Genomic DNA, 19,099 nt, shown 5'->3' with positions numbered 1-19,099 from the left:
AAAGTTAGACTGTGTCTAGCTTCTCTCTTTTTTTTTTGATATCCTAATCTAGGGGGTCGGAAAGACTCGAACTTGAGTCAATACACGAGGAATTCCTGGTGAGACCATTGGGCTAAGCCCTCGGTCTCAGCTTCTCATTTTAGTATGAGAGTGTTATCTTCGAGTATATCTAATCGAAACCAGTTCCTCTGGCAGATTCTTCTTGTCCATGCTTTGATGTACGTGAAAGTGACGATCAAAACTCCGTTACATTTATTCCCTTTATAGATCACCTAACAAGACAAGATGTCGCTTCTGCTTTATGGGTTTGTTTTTTTTTTAATTATTATATTGAAAAATTCGTGATAATGAAAAATTTATTTAGAGGCTCCGATATACATCTTCCAGCCTTGAGCTTATCCTTGGTCGTGTGGAGAGTAAACTAGACAAGCTAGCTAGCTTGAGTATTCATGCATTAAAATTTGCTACAGATCATATCGATATGTTTAAACACAAGAATACAAAATTGCTGAAATATCTATATTCTACAAGGAGAGTACAGCTTCATCACGCAATCACATATATATACACACACATATATATATATATATATATGTATATATCTGTGTGTGTGTGTGTCAACTACACTGCCACACAAATTGAGCACGTTTTCTTAAGCCTTTTGTTCTTTTCTTTTCTTGGTAGATAGAAGCCTTTTGAGTTGTGGGATAAGACAAGATGAATGGAAACATTATAGGTAGCTAGCAGTTTCCTTTGTAATTTTTTTGCATGCTATAGCTTTTAATATTGAAATTTATAAAGGGTAAAACAATTCCGAGCCCACATGTACTCTTTGTTGTTTAATTTGTAATAATTACATTTGAAGTTTATAATCATAAATCCACGCCTTGATTTTATGGGATCCATTGGTAGCATATATGTAAGTATCTGAACGGATGCCATCTATTTATTGAATGTGATCAAACTATTGAATGGATCCATTGTTAGCATATACGTAAGTATCTGTACGATGACATCTACTTATTGAATGTGATCAAACTATACATTCAATAGGTGGATGACATCAACGATACCCACAAAATCTAACATGTGATTGTGTCTGTATGTGTGTGTGTGTGTGCAGTCTAGATATTATAGACATCTGTTTTTAATAACTAAATCCAAGGGCTTGATTTTAAATCGATGTGAGTTTTATCTTGCCCTCGGACACCACATGCACAAATCGATTTTGGATTCTTGGATTTGGTGTCAATTAAACTATTATCATGCATATGTTAACAAGAACTCAATTGTATGTATGTATACATATATAAACAATAGTACATCACATTTATCTATACGCAAAAACATGTATAAAAACAGTGTATTCATGTATGTGTCATACATATATACATATATAAACTCTTTCATTAAAACTCTTATGAAACCATCTCTCATGTTAGTTTTGTAGGATGAATCTCTCACCCGACTTGACTCATGAAAAATTATTGTTTTTTATGTCAAAAATGTTACTTTTCACAACAAATATGGATCGGATCGGATCGAATCGACTCGTCTCATGCATATAAATAAGTGAGACGGTTCACAAAAGACATGCTCATATTTTTTGAATGATATGTCAAGAATTTTTAGTCTTTAAAATAATAAATTGTTAAACTTGAGGCTCTAATAACACTAAACTTTAGTGTCATAGAAATAGTCCGTATTTTTATTTACCTAATTTATCCTTATTTTATTCTTTGATATTGAAGAAAAAATATATTATCACAAAATTTATCAGTGTAGAAAATATTTGGATATTATTTAAATTTTTATATAAATTCAAACCATAATGTTAAATCTCATTTAAAAATTAAAAAAAAAACAAAATGTTATAAAAAAATAATAATTTTCATAATTTTTTATTGAATTAATTTTAAAAAAAATGTATATAAGAAAATTTATTGTGAGTGCACGTGCTAAGGAGTCCTAGTAATAATAAAATATTCGCAAAAACTTGTGTGAGACGATCTCACAGGTCTTATTTGTGAGACGGATCTCTTATTTGGGTCATCAATGCAAAAGTATTACTTTCTATGCTAAAAGTATTATTTTTTATTGTGAATATGGGTAGGGTTGATCCGTCTCACAGATTAAGATCCGTGAGACGGTCTCACATAAGACCCACTATAAAGTATTTGAGGGAAATTACAAAATTAAGTAATGATTATTTTTTAAAAGAATGTATTTTAGGAGGAGAAAAAGAGTTTCTTGTCTGGTTCAATGCCCAATTTCTGTTATACTCTGTATTCAACTCAACTTTTGGGCTGGTTGGTCCAATTGTTAAATCTTTTATAATTGTTATTTTAAATTAAAACTGTACGACAGAAAAAAAAAAGATCATTAATTAGAGTTAAAAAGTAGCTATAGCTGTATATATATATATATATATATATATATATATATATATATATATATATATATATATATATATATACTACTACTATTATAAATATATGAGTTTGAATTGTGAGCTTACTATTTTATCCTTTCATTTATTTACAATTTGTTATGTTTATGAGATTCTTTAAGTAATTTGTTATGTTAATTTAATATGATCATTAATAGTGTACTTAATTCAATCAATATAATTATTATTAATTTGATTTTACTTTTAAATTTAATTTAATTAATGTTACATATTTAAAAATTTTAATAATATTACATCTATTTTACTTTTATAAACATATGATTTACATTTATAAACTTACTATTTTATCATTTTATTTGTTTTATAAATTGCCATGCTCATGTACTTAATTCAATCAATATAATTATTATTAATTTAATTATTATTAATTTGATTTTACTTTTAAATTTAATTTAATTAATGTTACATATTTAAAAAATTTAATAATATTACATCTATTTTACTTTTATAAACATATGATTTACATTTGTAAACTTACTATTTTATCATTTTATTTGTTTTATAAATTGTCATGCTCATGTACTTAATTCAATCAATATAATTATTATTAATTTGATTTTACTTTTAAATTTAATTTAATTAATGTTACATATTTAAAAAAATTAATAATATCACATCTATTTTACTTTTATAAACATATGATTTACATTTGTAAACTTACTATTTTATCATTTTATTTGTTTTATAAATTGTCATGCTCATAAGGTTCTTTAAATTATTTTTTACGTTAGTTTAATAGGCTTATTATTTTACCATTTTGTTTGTTTTATAATTTGTCATGTTAATGAGGTTTTTTAAATTATTTTCTACGTTAGTTTAATATGATTTTTAACAGAATACTTAGTTAAGGTATTTATTATTTTACTTTTACTTTTGAATTTAAATTTAATTACACATTGACATCAAATTCATAGAAAATTACTATAATAAACTTTAATTATACATTGACATCAAATTCATAGAAAAAATAAACTTTAATTATACATTGATATCAAATCATAGAAAATTACTATAATACTGTTATAAATTAAAAAATTGTTAATATTCTAAATATTAAGGTAATGATCGGAAGACGGATGTAGATGAGTGATGTTGAATAAAATTAAATTATTAATAACTATTAAGATCATATAAAACTTCTTTTTCTCATTTAAAATAGATATATTTTTAGATTACTTATGTATCAACATAGATACATGATTGAGAGAAAATGTTTATATGTAAGTTATTTCAATACAAATATTTAAGTATTTAATCAATTTCGATATATGTTGCTAAAAATATATCCTTAAATAATAAATTATCTATTCATATCTATTAAATATATGACTTTCAATTGTAAGCTTACTATTTTACCAATTTTTTGTTTTACAATATTCGTCATATTCATGATGTTATTTAAGTCATTTTTTATGTTAGTTTAAAAACTTAAACTTCTTTCTCCCATTTACAATAGAGATATTTTCAGACTCTTTATGTGTCAATTGATATACGTGATTGAGAGAAATGTTTGTATGTAACTGATTTCAAACACTGTTTTTAAGCCATTTGGTCAATTTTTTTATATATGCTGCTAAATAAATATTACTAAATAATATGATTCCTCTAATCATTTAGTGCTCTTGCAATGAGATGAGTTTTTTACCCTAGCGTTAACATGTTTTATTGTTATATGTCATTTGTGTTGATTATATTGTATGAATGTCATATACAATGTCAATATTTCTGAGAGAATAAAATCGTTTTCAAAAAGAATAAATTCTTCATCCAGAAAAAGAAATACACGAAAAACAAAGTGTACACAATTTTCATTCTATTTATAATAGTATGAGAACAATTCTAAATCTTTGTGGACACAATAGATCAATTTTGTGAATTTTTAGTAAATTGAAACATTTAGCCAATTTCACTTTATTTCATCCAATATTAGCTCGATATATTTCGAGGTGACTAAGGGATTGTTTTTGTCTTTTTTTTAGTCAAAGTGACTAATCAGCTAATTCATAAGATATAAGATGATAGTATTGAAAACTCATCGCCAAATACATTCACTTAACCAAATAGTGAAATACAAATAATTAAACAATATTTCATCAAATTAATTTTGACTATTATAAAATACTCATAAAATCTAAACATTTGTATTATTAGATGAGATATTGAAAAAAAAATACTTTTATATATATTTAATATATTTATTATCTCATTTGCATCTTAGTTATGTTATTCATGTCTCTTTCTCAAAATTTGTAAAATACAATAATTATTTTTCTATTTCGTTCCACAAGATATAAAATATTATAAACAAAATATAAACTCGATAGAAGAAAATTTGTTTTGTTTCAATGAATAATATAATATTATGTTCTAGACACAACAAATGAGATTGAAACTATATTATTCTCATGATATGATGAATGCAATCATTGTTCCAAAGCTTCTAAAAAAAAGCAAAACCTTGTGTGAGACGGTCTTACGGGTCGTATTTGTGAGACGAATATCTTATTTGGGTCATCCATGAAAAATTATTATTTTTTATGCTAAGAATATTATTTTTTATTGTGCATATGAGTATGGTTGACCCGTCTCACAGATTATGATCTGTGAGACGGTCTCACATGAGACCCACTCCTAAAAAAATAACTAACGAGATGACTTTCCTGAATTGCATCAAATTAAACGAGGAAACAGTTCTTTTTTTTTATGGTAACGAGGAAACAGTTCTAATATAGTAATTTGAGTAGATATATTAACCTTATAGCTATATATATAAACAGTTCTAATTTATTAACCTTATAATTATATGTTAATAATATTGATATTAAATATATAAAATTGATATTACAAATATCACGATATTTGAAGAAATTACAACATCATTCATTGGTTATGTTGTTGAAGGATGTATAGGTTATATATACTTTTACTTACAAGTGAAAACCTATCACGACTAAAAGAATTTTTTCTTAGGAGTTACAGTTGATGATTGTCATAAACTGAAAAATCATAAAAAAAAATAGTCGAAATATAAGATTACCAAGTAAAATAATGTAGAAAACTGAAAAAATGTCGTGATAGAGAAGCAAACTACAAGCATGTCAAATCCCCAATGATGATTCTAAATAACATAATAAGCGTTAAAGATGATCATATACTTGTTGAGTATACTAAAATAGTTATACGCATATTATAAAACTACGACAAAGAGTTGTCGAGTTGTCAATATCAACCAAGAAGCATATTGAAAATTGTGTCATGTAGATAAGATAACTTTCTGATTCATATACCGTCTATGATCATGATTTTTATTTTTTGTGATTTGATTTGTTTCAATTGATAAATGCTACTATCCATATTTTAATTCATTTAAATATTATCAAAATTTCATTCATATATTTTCAGCAGTTTAATTGCTCACGTGCAACACACATACACTTTTCTAGTATATATATATATATATATATATATATATATATATATATATATATATATATATATATATATATAAACCTTCCATATTTCCAATAAAAATATTTAACAAATCATTGTCATTGACTCATTATATTGAATAATTTCCTATTTAAAAACATAAAATTTTAACTATTATATTTTCGTTTTAAAGTTTAAATTATTTAAATAAACTTTGATCGCCACAAGAAAATTTTGTGTTTAACGATGGAAAATAAATATATTTTCATTAATTAATATCGAAAATAAAAAATTACAAACTTTTACCTCAAATTCCATGTCTATCACTCCTTTCTTCTTCTGTCCCTTCACCCAAAGTTGGTACTTCAATATCTATTGAATTTCAGTTAACATATTAATTTTTTTCTTGAAATTACAGTTCTTTGACAGCCACCAACTTTGGTCACTGCCTAGAAGCCCGACTATAGCCTCCTCATTCAGCCTCTGCACGTATTAGAAGTTTTTTTTTTTTATTCTTGTAATAATCGAAAATGTAGAAACAGAGCTTACCATGATGAAGATGTAGTAAAATTACATCTATGTAGGTATGGCTTTGTACCTGACTATTATCGTTGGCAACACCTATATTTCTCTAGAATTTGAACATTGGGTTGGTCAAGTCGAACATATTGATCACATGCAAAATATGGTTCATGATATTTACAACTTTATTAACATAAAAGATGAGTCCCAAAGTCCAAATGAAACTGTTAAAAAGATATATATATATGAGATGCTTAAGGGTTCCGAAACCGAGATTTGGGAATGTAATCCGAATGGTCATTCACATTTGTCAGTCTTTGCTAGATTGTTGAACATGAAGGTTGAACATCACATTTGTGAAAGATGTTACAATGATCTGTGTCAACTTGTTTCTGAATTGCTACCCGTGGAAAATTGTATGGCAAATAGTTTTTATTACACAAAAAAATTAATAAAAGTTTTAAGTTTACCCGTTGAAAAAATTGAATGTTGTAGAAACAGTTGTATGATTTATTGGAGAGATGGCTTCGATTTACAAGAATGTTGGTTTTGCGGGAATCCACGTTTTGGGGGCATCCACGTTACAAACTTAGTTTATGCCGAGCGGTTAAGAAAAAAAACTGTATTATTTTCTTCTAACCCCATGTTTGCAAAAGTTGTATGCATCAGTAAAAGCAGCGAACTACATGCGTTGGCATAGTGACCATATACATGATGGAGACACAATGTGTCACCCCTATGATGCACCTTCATTGAAGCATTTTGATACAACTCATCTAGATTTTGCATCCGAGGTTCTAAATGTCAGATTAGGACTCTCAGCTAGGGGTGGGCGTTTTTCTTCGGGTATCGGGTACCCGACCCGACCCGACCCGACCGGGTAAAACCCGATCGGGTCGGGTATTTTTTAAAAAAATGGGTTCGTCGGGTACCCGATACCCGAAAATAAATTTCGGGTTCGGGTACAGGTATTTTACCGATACCCGATCGGGTATCGGGTACCCGAATTAGTTTTGTTTTTTTTTTTTTACTTTTTTTTATGGGTTTGTTAAATATGAAAAATACATGTGTTTTTCATTTTCTAGCCATAATATGATATAATGATTAGTCATAAGTCGATATAATGACATGATTTTTTGTGAAATGTGAAAAATAATTATAATTTTTCAAAAAAAAAATTAAAAAAAATCTTAAAAAAATGTTTTTTTTTTCGGGTACCCGAAAATACCCGAAAATTTCGGGTACCCGACATAATCGGGTTGGTGTCGGGTAGTAAATTTTACTACCCGACTTGTCGGGTACCCGAACCCGAAAACCCGACCCGCTCCCACCCCTACTCTCAGCTGATGGGTTTCAACCATTCGGTCAATCAGGACAACAACATGTCAGATATTTTTTTTAAAAAAAAATATCATGTTTTTGGACATATATAAACATGATAAATAATATGCGAAGCGGATCGAGTGTTATCTTCGGCCATTGAAAATTTTTAGTTTCTCTGATTTTCCTCTTATTGAAGTCTTCTAAGCACTTCATGCTCTCTGTATAATTTTCTTATGAGGTGTGTGCTTAGGGACCTCAATCACCGCTATTTATAGGCGTTTATCATACCATCGATGAGTATATCGGAAGATGAGAGTCAAAAGAAGAAGCATGTACGAATTTCGATTTTCTAAAGTTGAGACGGCGTACGCATGTTTTGTCAAAATTTGTAGATAATGACCGTCGTCATTTCCTACACGTCTGTTCTTCTTCTGATATGTGTCATTTTTTCTTACACAGCATTCATCATGGCCTATTATACTAACACCTTATAATTTTCCATACGGTTACACGCACGCGTACTAACTCATCTATGGATGTAGTTGCCGCTAAAGCTGAAGCAGCCGCTGCAACTTCTAGTGTTATAGAACTTACAAGGGAGCTAGCTAGTTTGCAGCAGCATGTTCGTTACTTGATGGAGCACACACTTATTGACCTCCGATCCATGTTTTCTTCGAGTGCTCGCGATTATGATGATGATAATATGCAACCATAGTCTCCTTAGATATGTCATGGTTACTAGACTTTTTTGCAAGTATTTAAGTTACTTTATACGTCACAATATATGTTTCCATATTTTGGTCATTGAAATTAAGATACATTTTGAAATGTCGCCACTATGCTTGTAAGTAAGAATGATATGTTGATATTTTAGTATATTGATGGATTAATATATTTTGAATGTTAATAGGTGATATGATGATGTTTATTTTAATTTAATGTGATTTTATTTTGTATTTTGTCAGTTGAAATTTGAGAGATTGTATTGGAATTGAATGGAGGAGGAAAAATGGTGGCAGTGGGCTATCCCATTCGATATTTGGCGACGGAAATCATTAATCTTTGTGAAAAAAATTATTATTTTGTCACTGATTATTTTAGTCACAGATTTTAAAATTATGTTGCAAACATCAACGACAGAAACTTGTATCTGTTGCTATATTTAGTGACAAGTTTTCATATAGCGTCGCTATTTTAGTGATAATATTCATAATTATGACGTTAATATTTAACCACATATTTATAAACTTCATCTTCGCTAAACAATATTATTTCTATCACTAAATTATTGCGACATAATTTAAATATATGACGGTAATGTTTAACGAAAAACATAAAAATTCCGTATCAAATAACGACAGAAATTCAAGTTGTGACACTAAATTCTTTGATGATCAATATTCCGTCGTACTTTTGTCGCTACACACTTTTAATGATAGAATAGTGACAGAAAATATCGTTGTTATTTGCATTTTTTGTGGTGGATAGTATTAGTCCATTATATTTTTTGCATTTATTGTTTGTCTTTTCCTTATATTTAAATATATTAAACTTAGGTCTATAATTGTATATGTCTAAATCGTTCCGTATACATGGAAAGTTTTTTAGTATTCACTAACCTAGTTTGTTATCCGTATTAAAGATTTATACATCACTTATCGATACGATATGTTTTATATCCTTAAATATGAAAAGGATTTAATGATTCGAATTTAGTTAGTTTCTTCAAACTTCTACGTCGTTAAATAGGATCATCATACGCATTGCATGTGATCCATAGAAGTTGAGCAAATGAAAAATATTTTTAAAGAATGTGATCATGAATATCTGTAAGATGACATCTATTTATTGAATGCGACAAAACTATACATCCAATAGATGGATTACATAACAACGATGCCCACGACATGTAACATGTATATATAAGTCTTGATGATATTATGGATACTTGTTTCAGTGTTTGTAATAATTATATTTCCCTTCGCCACATGCACAAATAGAGTTTGGATTCTTAGATTTGGTTTATCATAAACAAAAATCAATTGTATGTAAACATATACAAACAAGAACATGACATATCACATTTATCTATACACAGAAACATAAATGAAAACAACGTATTCATGTAAGCATCATATATATTAGGGGTTTCAAATCGGACTCGATCCGCCAATCTGACATGGTTCGACCCAAAAAACATGGTTGGATTTGTGGTTTACAGATTCGGGTCAGGCCGGGTTGGAACTGAAAAAATAATCAGGTTCAGGTTCGGATTAACACGAACATTTCAACTTTTTTTTAAAAAAAAAATTATAATTAATAAATATTGCCTACATATTCATATATTGTATATTTGAAAGAAAAAGATTATTTAATATGATATATATTCATCATTTAATATTTATTTTATACATTTTTTTTTAATTTTTTTCACAGTTCAGATCTACATTGTTATTCCGCATCTATACTTTGTAAACTTCATATAGTCTAGTAATAATAAAGTATTTTAGGGAAAATTAGAAAACTAAGTAATAATTATTTTGAAAAGAATGTATTTTAGAAGGAGAAAAGTGTGTCGTGTTTGGTTCAATTATTTCGACTTGAAATTTTAGCTCATGCCCAATTTCTATTACGATCTGTGTTCAACTCCACTTTTGGGCTGGTTGGTCCAATTGTTAAATCTCTTAATAGTTGTTATTTTAAATTAAAACTGTACGAGAGCAACAAAAAAAAAAAGATTATTAATTAGAGTTAAAAAGTAGTTACAATAAAAATATTTAACAAATAATTTGTCATTATATTGACATAATTTCCTGTTTAAAAAAATAAAAAAAATTAACCACTATATTTTCGTTTTTAAACTTTAAAAATATTTAAATAAACTTTGATAGTATTAGTTCTTCTAACAAGTTGAGAAGTAAATATTTACTTCAGTAGTTTCAGTTTTCTTTTTGTTAGTTGTTCTGCTGTGTTCAGGGACGGATCCAGGAATAAGAGTTGGGGTGGGCTTGAACTCAATATGATAAGTTATATATTATTAAAAAAAAAAAGTACATTATATCGTTCAACGAAGTTGTGCCTTACGGGATTTTAAAACATAAAATTCATCAATAATAGAATTTACATCAATATGTTTAGCTAAATCTCGTTCAATATAGAGTGTCAAACAATCGGCATGAAAGTCATCCTCCATTTTATTGCGAAGTGCCGTCTTCACATGCTTCATTGCTGAAAAAGTCCGTTCAATAGTGGCAGTAGACACAGATAATGTCAAAACAAGATGAATCAATCTAGTCAACATAACATAAACACTTGACCGTCCACTCTCGGTCAATTGCTGACACAACTCAACAAGTGTAGAAACCTTTAAATTCTGCATCACATCGAGTTTATAAATGTATCAATTCATACTTCAAAACAACAATTTCTTGATCTGTGAAATCTCCAGGATAAAACTTCTTCGCAAGCTTGCAAATATCATCACTGTTAAATGAGTCAAATGAATTTTTAGGATCTAAAGCTATACTAAGAGAAAGAAGTTTCACCGATAACTCATTGAACCGAGTATTTAACTCCATCAAAATGAAATCTATTGCTGCATTAAAAACATCAAAGTGGTAATGATGTTCTATTGAATAAACCGTCGCTAATTAAAACCGCCGATCCACTTTTTTTTTATTTTTTAATAATTTAGCGACGGTTTTAGCAATAACCGTCGCTAATATTTGCGACGGGTTTTGATAAAACTGTCGTCGATCCCCATCGGCGACAGGTTTACTAAAACCGTCGCAAAAGTAGCGACGGTTTTCAAAAAACCGTCGCTAAAACCGTCGCTAAATAAAAAAAATGGGCTGGGCTACAGCCCAGTATAGCCCTAGCGTAGATCCGTCTCTGGCTGTGTTTGAATTGAGAGTGTGTCTCGTGTGAGACCGTCTCACGGATCATAAACTGTGAGACGGGTTAACCATATCCATATTCACAATAAAAAGTAATATTCTTAGCATAAAAAGTAATATTTTTTCATGGGTGACCCAAATAAAATATCTGTCTCACAAATACGACATGTGAGACCGTCTCAATGAGTTTTTGCCTTGAATTGACTGTCATGGCAAATGATGGAATAAGTTGATCATCGGAAGTTGTATTTTATTTCATGGCAACATATATCTATACATGCAACCTCACCTCACAAAAATTACAAAATTTGAAAAAGATAGATACATGGATTATCTGCACGTGTGCTAATCCAATTTATTCAAAATTAAAATAAAGAATAAAGTTCGTAGCCTCCGAAAATAAAAGCCGTGCATAGTTTAAATAATGGATTTTAAAATAAATTATAAATTGATAAAAAAAAATTCACATAGAAAATCTTTAATTTATTTTTCTCAATCTTATGCTCGGTTGTACAAAGATATTTAAAAAAAAAAATTGAAAGAATTACTATTATTTTCAATAAGTACAATTTAGTAAATTAAATCAATGAGTAAAAAATATTTATACTGATAGATAAAAAAATATTTTAAATAAATAAAAGTTATTCGCATTAAAAAAATTGATAAAAAGAGACAATCATAAATTACAAAATTTATAGGGTTCTAGGAAAAAGTTGACAACTATCAATTAAAATCCTGCAAAAAAAATAAAAAATAAAAATCTACAAGATTTTAATTTTAAAAAAGATTGATAATTGTTGAGATTTGGTGGGATTTGATACAATTAAATCAAATCTTAACAAAAATGAAAAGATTTCATCGGATTATATAAATAAAATAATTTATTTTTCTTTTCAAAACTAAATATATATTTCTTATATTTATAAATCATTTTTCTTGTATATTATGTATAAACAATATATGAATATTAATAATTATTAATAAGTAAGAGATTTAAAAATAATAATTAGTAAAACAAATTATTTAAAAAAACAAATTAAATTAATTTTAACTATCAAATCTAATAACATTAGCCAAACACTACAACATAATTATAAATATATGGATTTCAAATTCTAAATCCAATTCTAAATCTCATTTTTTATTTTTCAAACATAGGGTATAAATTTAGCAATTACACAAAAATTTGTTATTTAAAAAAGTCAATAAATATCTGCAATAAATACAACCCCTTAATTTTGCATACCAAAAAAAAAATTACCCCTAAATTAATTTGTTTCCTTGATATGTCCATCGTAATTTGATTTAGATTCCAATAAAATATGTTGATTCAATGTAATCTAAATCAAGCTAATGTGGTATTTGGATCGAGGAAATTATATGATTTGTGAATAATTTATCTGATATTAATTTACAATTTTTTATAATTCCAAAAATACATTTTAACTACTCAATTTTATATTCAATGGTTATCTTTTCATCATATCTTATCTCCGAGAATTTCAAAAATTATTAACTTTCTTTTTTAATTTTTTGATTAGCATAATTACGCAGTAATTTTAACCCTAGTATACTGAAAACGTTTCATAGTATACTTGAACAGAACCAAACTCCGCCATATTTTCTGTATACACTGGAGAGTATTTAGCTTGAAAACAATGGCATTCACTCATCCTCTTCCACTTTCTGAGCGAGAAAATGAGATTATCCGCGCTGAAGAACAAGATAAAGAACCCTTTTCTGTGTGCGTGGGAGTGAAGGATGAACAGGTGATGGAGGAGGAAGAGATCAGAGTCGAGAAGATGTCGCCGCCGCCTCTCCCTCTTTTTCCACTTTCTAAAACTAATAAAGGAGAAGTGGTATTGGGGGATGAGTGGCCTTCTTTGCCGCCACGAAACAGCATGCAGCAGGGGATGTCACCGCTGCCATCTCTTCCACCGTCTGAATCGAAAAACGGTGGAGGATGGATGAAGCTTTTTGCGAACAACGATGAGAATTCAACTGATTCATCGTCTGTTCGCTTGGCACTCTCTTCTCAGCCACGGAGACATATCATGAGGACGCAACCATCGCCACCTCTTGCTCTTAATCCTTTCAATTCTACCATGAAACAGCAGACTCGAGATTGCATGGTCCCGCCACAATTGCTTGCCAAGAAGGATCATAGCAGCATCGAGAAGACACCTTCACCACCGCCGGTTCAAATCGAAGACGTGGAGGAAAAACTCCCTCAGCCGATGTACTCCGCCAAGGACATCAACGAGAAACAAGCCATCCAAGAAACGCTTAGAAATCCATTTTCCTTGTTAGCAGACATGGAAAAGGAGGAATCGTCCCCAAAAGAGGTGGTGAACAAATCGCCGCCTGTTCAAATTTCAAAACGTCGAAAGAAACTAAGTTCTAAAAGTTTAGACAAGGTTGATGATAAAAGACACACCGTGAGTCTTTTCATTAGTACTTTATTATTGTTCATTGTTCCATTCTTGTTAGTTCTTCTAACAAGTTCTAAAATTAGTATTTAGTTTTAATAATTTGATCGTTTACATTTACACATAATATCCATTCTTGTTAGTTCTTCTAAAAAGTTCGAAAATTAGTGTTTACTTTTAATAATTTGATCGTTTTTTTACTAGGTGGTTGATTCACGAATGGATATTATGTGTAAATGTTTTTTTTATTTTGGTCAAACTTTAGTAGTTTAGAATGAGTTTTAGGTAATTTGTATATTTTGATTTTCGTAGAATCTATGACTATCACCTGCTATTTATTCAGCTCGATATAATATAAATCAAGCTAAGATTATGTTTACATTGATAGATTTGATTTGAATTGAGATATTTGATTTCGAAGAATATTTTAGGATTTGAAACGATTTGGATAAAATATTTTATTCGGAGAAAGATTTTTATGAAAATCTATAAAAATTATTATTGAAGTAGATCTAAAATTCATAACTCCAGAAATTTTCAAATCACGGATTTCAAATCATTGTTTAAAATGCATTCATTCAAGAACAATAAAAGACTTTTATGAAGCTTGGGCTCTTTAGCTACAGCTAGCAATTTTAAATTTTTTAAAAAAAAATTTACCACTTTTTTTTTATCATATACTTGGAGAACAGGCCAAACTTTTCGAAATCTTTTAATTAAAACCTTTGAGAAATGTCAAATTTCGTTTATCATTAAGATATGACGTCATGTTGTGTCCCTTATCGATATGATGTTGAGAAATGTCAAATTTCGTTTATAATATTTGTGGATATTCTAAAGAACGATGTAAATATTTATCCTTATTATTAGGACTGACTTGTATGTGATTTTTTGAAGGCAAAAATTTGTGTGAGACGGTCTCACGGATCGTATTTTGTGATACGAGTCTCTTATTTGGATCATCCATGAAAAATTATTATTTTTTATGCTAAAATTATTACTTTATATTGTGAATATCAGTAGGGTTGACATGTCTCACACTCTGTCTCAAAAAAACCTACTCTTTTTTGGAATAAAACACGTCCATATTACAAATATTAGAATTGCATATAATCTAAATCAAGCTAAGATCACGATTAAATCGACACATTTGATATAGATAAACATATTTAATTCTTGAACGTATTTAAAATCTATCACAATTATTATTAAAATTCATCATTTAAACGATTTAAAAATTTCAAATCCATCGTTTCGACTTTTTTTGATCTTGATTCTTGGGCTCTTTCATAAATTCAAATTTATAAACTCAAGCTAGATAGATTTCGAATTCCACTTTAGTTACATAAAAACTCATGAACCTTGTTGTTTCATTGCTAAGATTTAATAAAGTCATATTGCCATCATAGGTATGTTTTATAGAAATATCGTTTAGTGGCATGTAACAAAAAAATTTAATGTTTTTATATAAACAAAGCTTATTAAATAATTGGCTTATCAATTATCATAGACGACTTGTTGTGTTGGAAATTAATTAAAATTAAATTATGTCACATTGGACTAAATAAATAAATCGGACATTTGAAGTTCAGACCACCTATGAATCTCTAACATGAAAATAAAATAATCCGCAGTTCCTTTCATGATCGTATGTACAAACAATCTGTACTCCAAGCACAATTAGTTTCTTTTTCTTTTTTTGTTATTTGATTTGATATACAAAAGAAGATTTCTAGGCTTTACATATGACAACCATTTTTATACTAATTTAGGACTGCTGCATAGCATGTGTTAGGACGAGGCATAAAAGGGATCGATACTTCACTGGGATCCGGACCGCAACCGGCCATTCTTTTTCGCGATGGTATAGTAATAGGCGCGAAGCAAGCGTTTTCGGAACCTTCTTAGATCCAACCTTACATTTTGACTGTCGAGGTAGATTTTTTTGGTAAATTCCCATCCCTTGTGGTTCACGCTGCTTGGATCGGTTAAAACGGGGTCGTTTTTGGGGTAATGGTGATACAAGGAGCTCTCTTTTGGAAAGATCTTGTAGCCAATGTAGCACAAGTCGAATTTTACAGCCGGCTGCCCGTAGTAGGTATCGGCTGCCCAATCCGTTCCAAGGGGTATGACTTGGATGAAAACCGAGCCAGGCTTCATGAATAGAAAGTGAGTCATGGCTGCACCATGAACCCCTATCATGACATCACTTGAGTTGAGGACTCGGTAGATTTTCGCAAGTTCCGTGCTCCTTTGTGGTCTCAAGACTTCAACCACAAAACCCATTTGTTCCGCCATTTTCACCAACGAGTCTTCATTTGTTATAGCCCTTGAACCATTTCTTGACACTATGACCAGTTTTGGTTTATCTGAAATTTGTTTCTCTTCTACCACAACCTGTATTGGATTCTTGGATGAACTTTCGGCATCCCGTTCTTCGTCTAGCATGAGATCTCTAACCCGAGGCCAATAAGCTCGGTCAAGAAGTTCATGAAAATCTCCAATCGACTTATTACCTTCCATCAATGAAGCATCAATCGAGAGCTCATCATGGATTCTTAAGCCAACAATAGCTTCAGGAAAGCAATGCACTCGATCATCACCACTAAAATCTATAGCCGGAAAATCGGAGAGTTGAGACAATATGTCTCCATACTTTGTGATCCACCAGTTGTGATACTCAAGAATGACGAACACAACCTTCTTATTAAAATGCTGAGAAGTGATGTAAAGAGGCAGAATCCCATCATTAAATTCATGGTAAAGATTACCTGTGTAGCCCCCGGTGGAGAGAAACACAGCAGGAATATCGTACTCAATTTCACACTGGTGATGGAGAATACCCGAATCCCATTTCACAATGAGGTTTAATTCATCAACCGTGTTCATCAAACTGGTTTCCCATTTTCGAGTATATGGCCTAATCTTTTGATGTTCAATCACCTTTCCCTCCTCATGGTAACCATTAGAAAATGCCAACAAGTAACCACTAACGTCGTTTCCACGATACAAAACAATTGAGGAGGAGCTAGAGTCGGTTCTTACATCCCCTCTCATCACACATACATCCGTCCGAATGCTAGTTCTGTCACAGCAAATTGTGCCTGCATTTAGATACTCACACATGAGAAACTCCGGAAATTTTACAGGTAAGATCAACAAGAATCCCACAATCCCTTTGCTGCAAACCCGTGTTGTCGCAACAGGATGTGAGAACTAATCTGAAAAGTCATGGATTGAGGTATAAATTGGATACACACACTGCCAAACACTCTCACATGTTCACCAATAGGGTAAACAATATTCATTCCTACTCCACCGCAATTACTGCGCCTCCCCCCTTCCAAACCCACAAGCAACACAAGGCCAAAATAACGGGCTTTTTTACAAAACAGAAAAAGAATACCTCAAACACAATACATACAAATAATCTCTTCTCAGGAATGGAAAAAATGGGAAAAAAAGAACACATATAAATGATTAAAATAAGGTGGAGAAAAAATTTGAAAACATGGGGACCCCGAATTCGGGTCCATGGCCAAAACTTAAATTTATTATTACTTATAAAATTCGAATCTTCTTCCTACAAAAGCTATTCTCCAAACCACCTCCTTCCTAGCAAATTGTAAATCTCGATGTGCATACTAAATATAATTATACGATTACTTTAAAAAATTCAAATATCCATAACAGGAATTTCTTTCATCAATTTTAATGAAGAGCAGCAGAAACTTTTAATCGGTGTAAAAATCAATTCTTTCTTTCTTTCTCACCAACCATATCATGAACATGAACCCAAACCAACTTTCCCTCCAACACAGGCACAAGAAAACATCCTAAACAGGGTGTATAGTTTGCTCACCATTAGGAACAGAGGAACAGAGGGAACCTTTAACATCAGTTTCGTACGGGTCTGCATAAACCAAAGCCGCAGAAAATCAACAAATATTCCACAGATATATATACACGCATATATGTAAAGCTAGCATTAAAAATAAAGAAAACCAAAAAAAAAACATTTGAAAAGCCTTACAAAAGAAGGCGAAGCCGGAGCCGGATGACAAAAACTGGGGTGCCAAAATCAAGCCGCCATAAATAAGAGAAAGCAAAATGAAAAACAACAGCTTAAGTTTGGCTCTTCTGTTGCTACAGCTGGAGTTTCCACAGATTAAACCAGAAGGGTGGAGGCAAGATTCATCTTCTTCACCAGCTACGTTTTCTCTGCTTCTTTTCCACTGATTAAACTGGTTGTTTCTTGGGTATTTCACCATCTCTTCTTCTCACGTCTCTCTCTACTATATTTTTTTCTATCTTTTTGGGGGGGGAAATTTTGCTAGATGCAGGAAACTTTACAACAATAAAGAAGAAAAGAATACACACAAAGAAAGAGAAAGAATAATGAAAAGTTTGCACTGCAAGAGGAGGGAGCTAAAGAGGATGGGTTGGTCTGGTTTGTGCTTACGCGTAGGTGTGAAATTGCGACTACAGAAAAGAAAGCAATTTCAAATTAATGAGTTGAAATGATAAATGATTTTATAAAAAATATAACAATAATTAATAAAATTAATTTTTATCCAAATTTTCAATTTATATCGAAATATATTTTACAAACTACAATTTCGTGTTGAGAATAAATTATATTTTTAATCATTAAATGTTCATTTTAAAATTTTATATATATTTAAATTAAATTTTATATACATTTTAAAAACCACATACGAGATAAAACCGTGTCTAGACCCCTGTCAATTGGCAAGTGTGCATGAGTACTACTCCTGCACGTAACTGTTAATATAATACAAATATTAATTATTTTTGAAATTTGATATAAATGACGATTTTATAAATTAATATATATTTATATCTTTCTTAGGTGTGTTCTTAATTAATTATTTTATCAAACTGTAACATTCAAATGTCATTAGATAATATATATTTCTTAATAGATTAATTTGAAATAAGAACACTTCTCAAACGTATCCATCTCACAAAATCAACTCATGAGATTGTCTCACAACAATTTGTGTGAT

General features: G+C 30.0%; 1 protein-coding gene across 1 annotated transcript; it reads right to left on the bottom strand.

Annotated features, from left to right (window-relative positions):
- Nucleotides 1-15,656: 15,656 nt before the first annotated feature.
- LOC140818291 (xylan glycosyltransferase MUCI21-like) lies at nucleotides 15,657-18,544 on the bottom strand. Its single transcript, XM_073178215.1, has 3 exons — nucleotides 18,103-18,544; nucleotides 17,932-17,982; nucleotides 15,657-17,173 (listed from the first exon to the last, which is right to left on the bottom strand). Exons 1-3 carry the CDS (start codon nucleotides 18,338-18,340, stop codon nucleotides 15,891-15,893), a joined length of 1,572 nt encoding a protein of 523 aa, XP_073034316.1. The 5' UTR covers nucleotides 18,341-18,544; the 3' UTR covers nucleotides 15,657-15,890.
- Between the last annotated feature and the right edge of the window lie 555 nt (nucleotides 18,545-19,099).

Source organism: Primulina eburnea, chromosome 17 (genome assembly GCF_022965805.1).
Source record: "Primulina eburnea isolate SZY01 chromosome 17, ASM2296580v1, whole genome shotgun sequence".
NCBI classification, from domain to species: domain Eukaryota; kingdom Viridiplantae; phylum Streptophyta; class Magnoliopsida; order Lamiales; family Gesneriaceae; genus Primulina; species Primulina eburnea.
The sequence above is the reverse complement of the archived record's forward strand: the minus strand, read 5'-3'. Positions and strand labels throughout refer to the sequence as shown.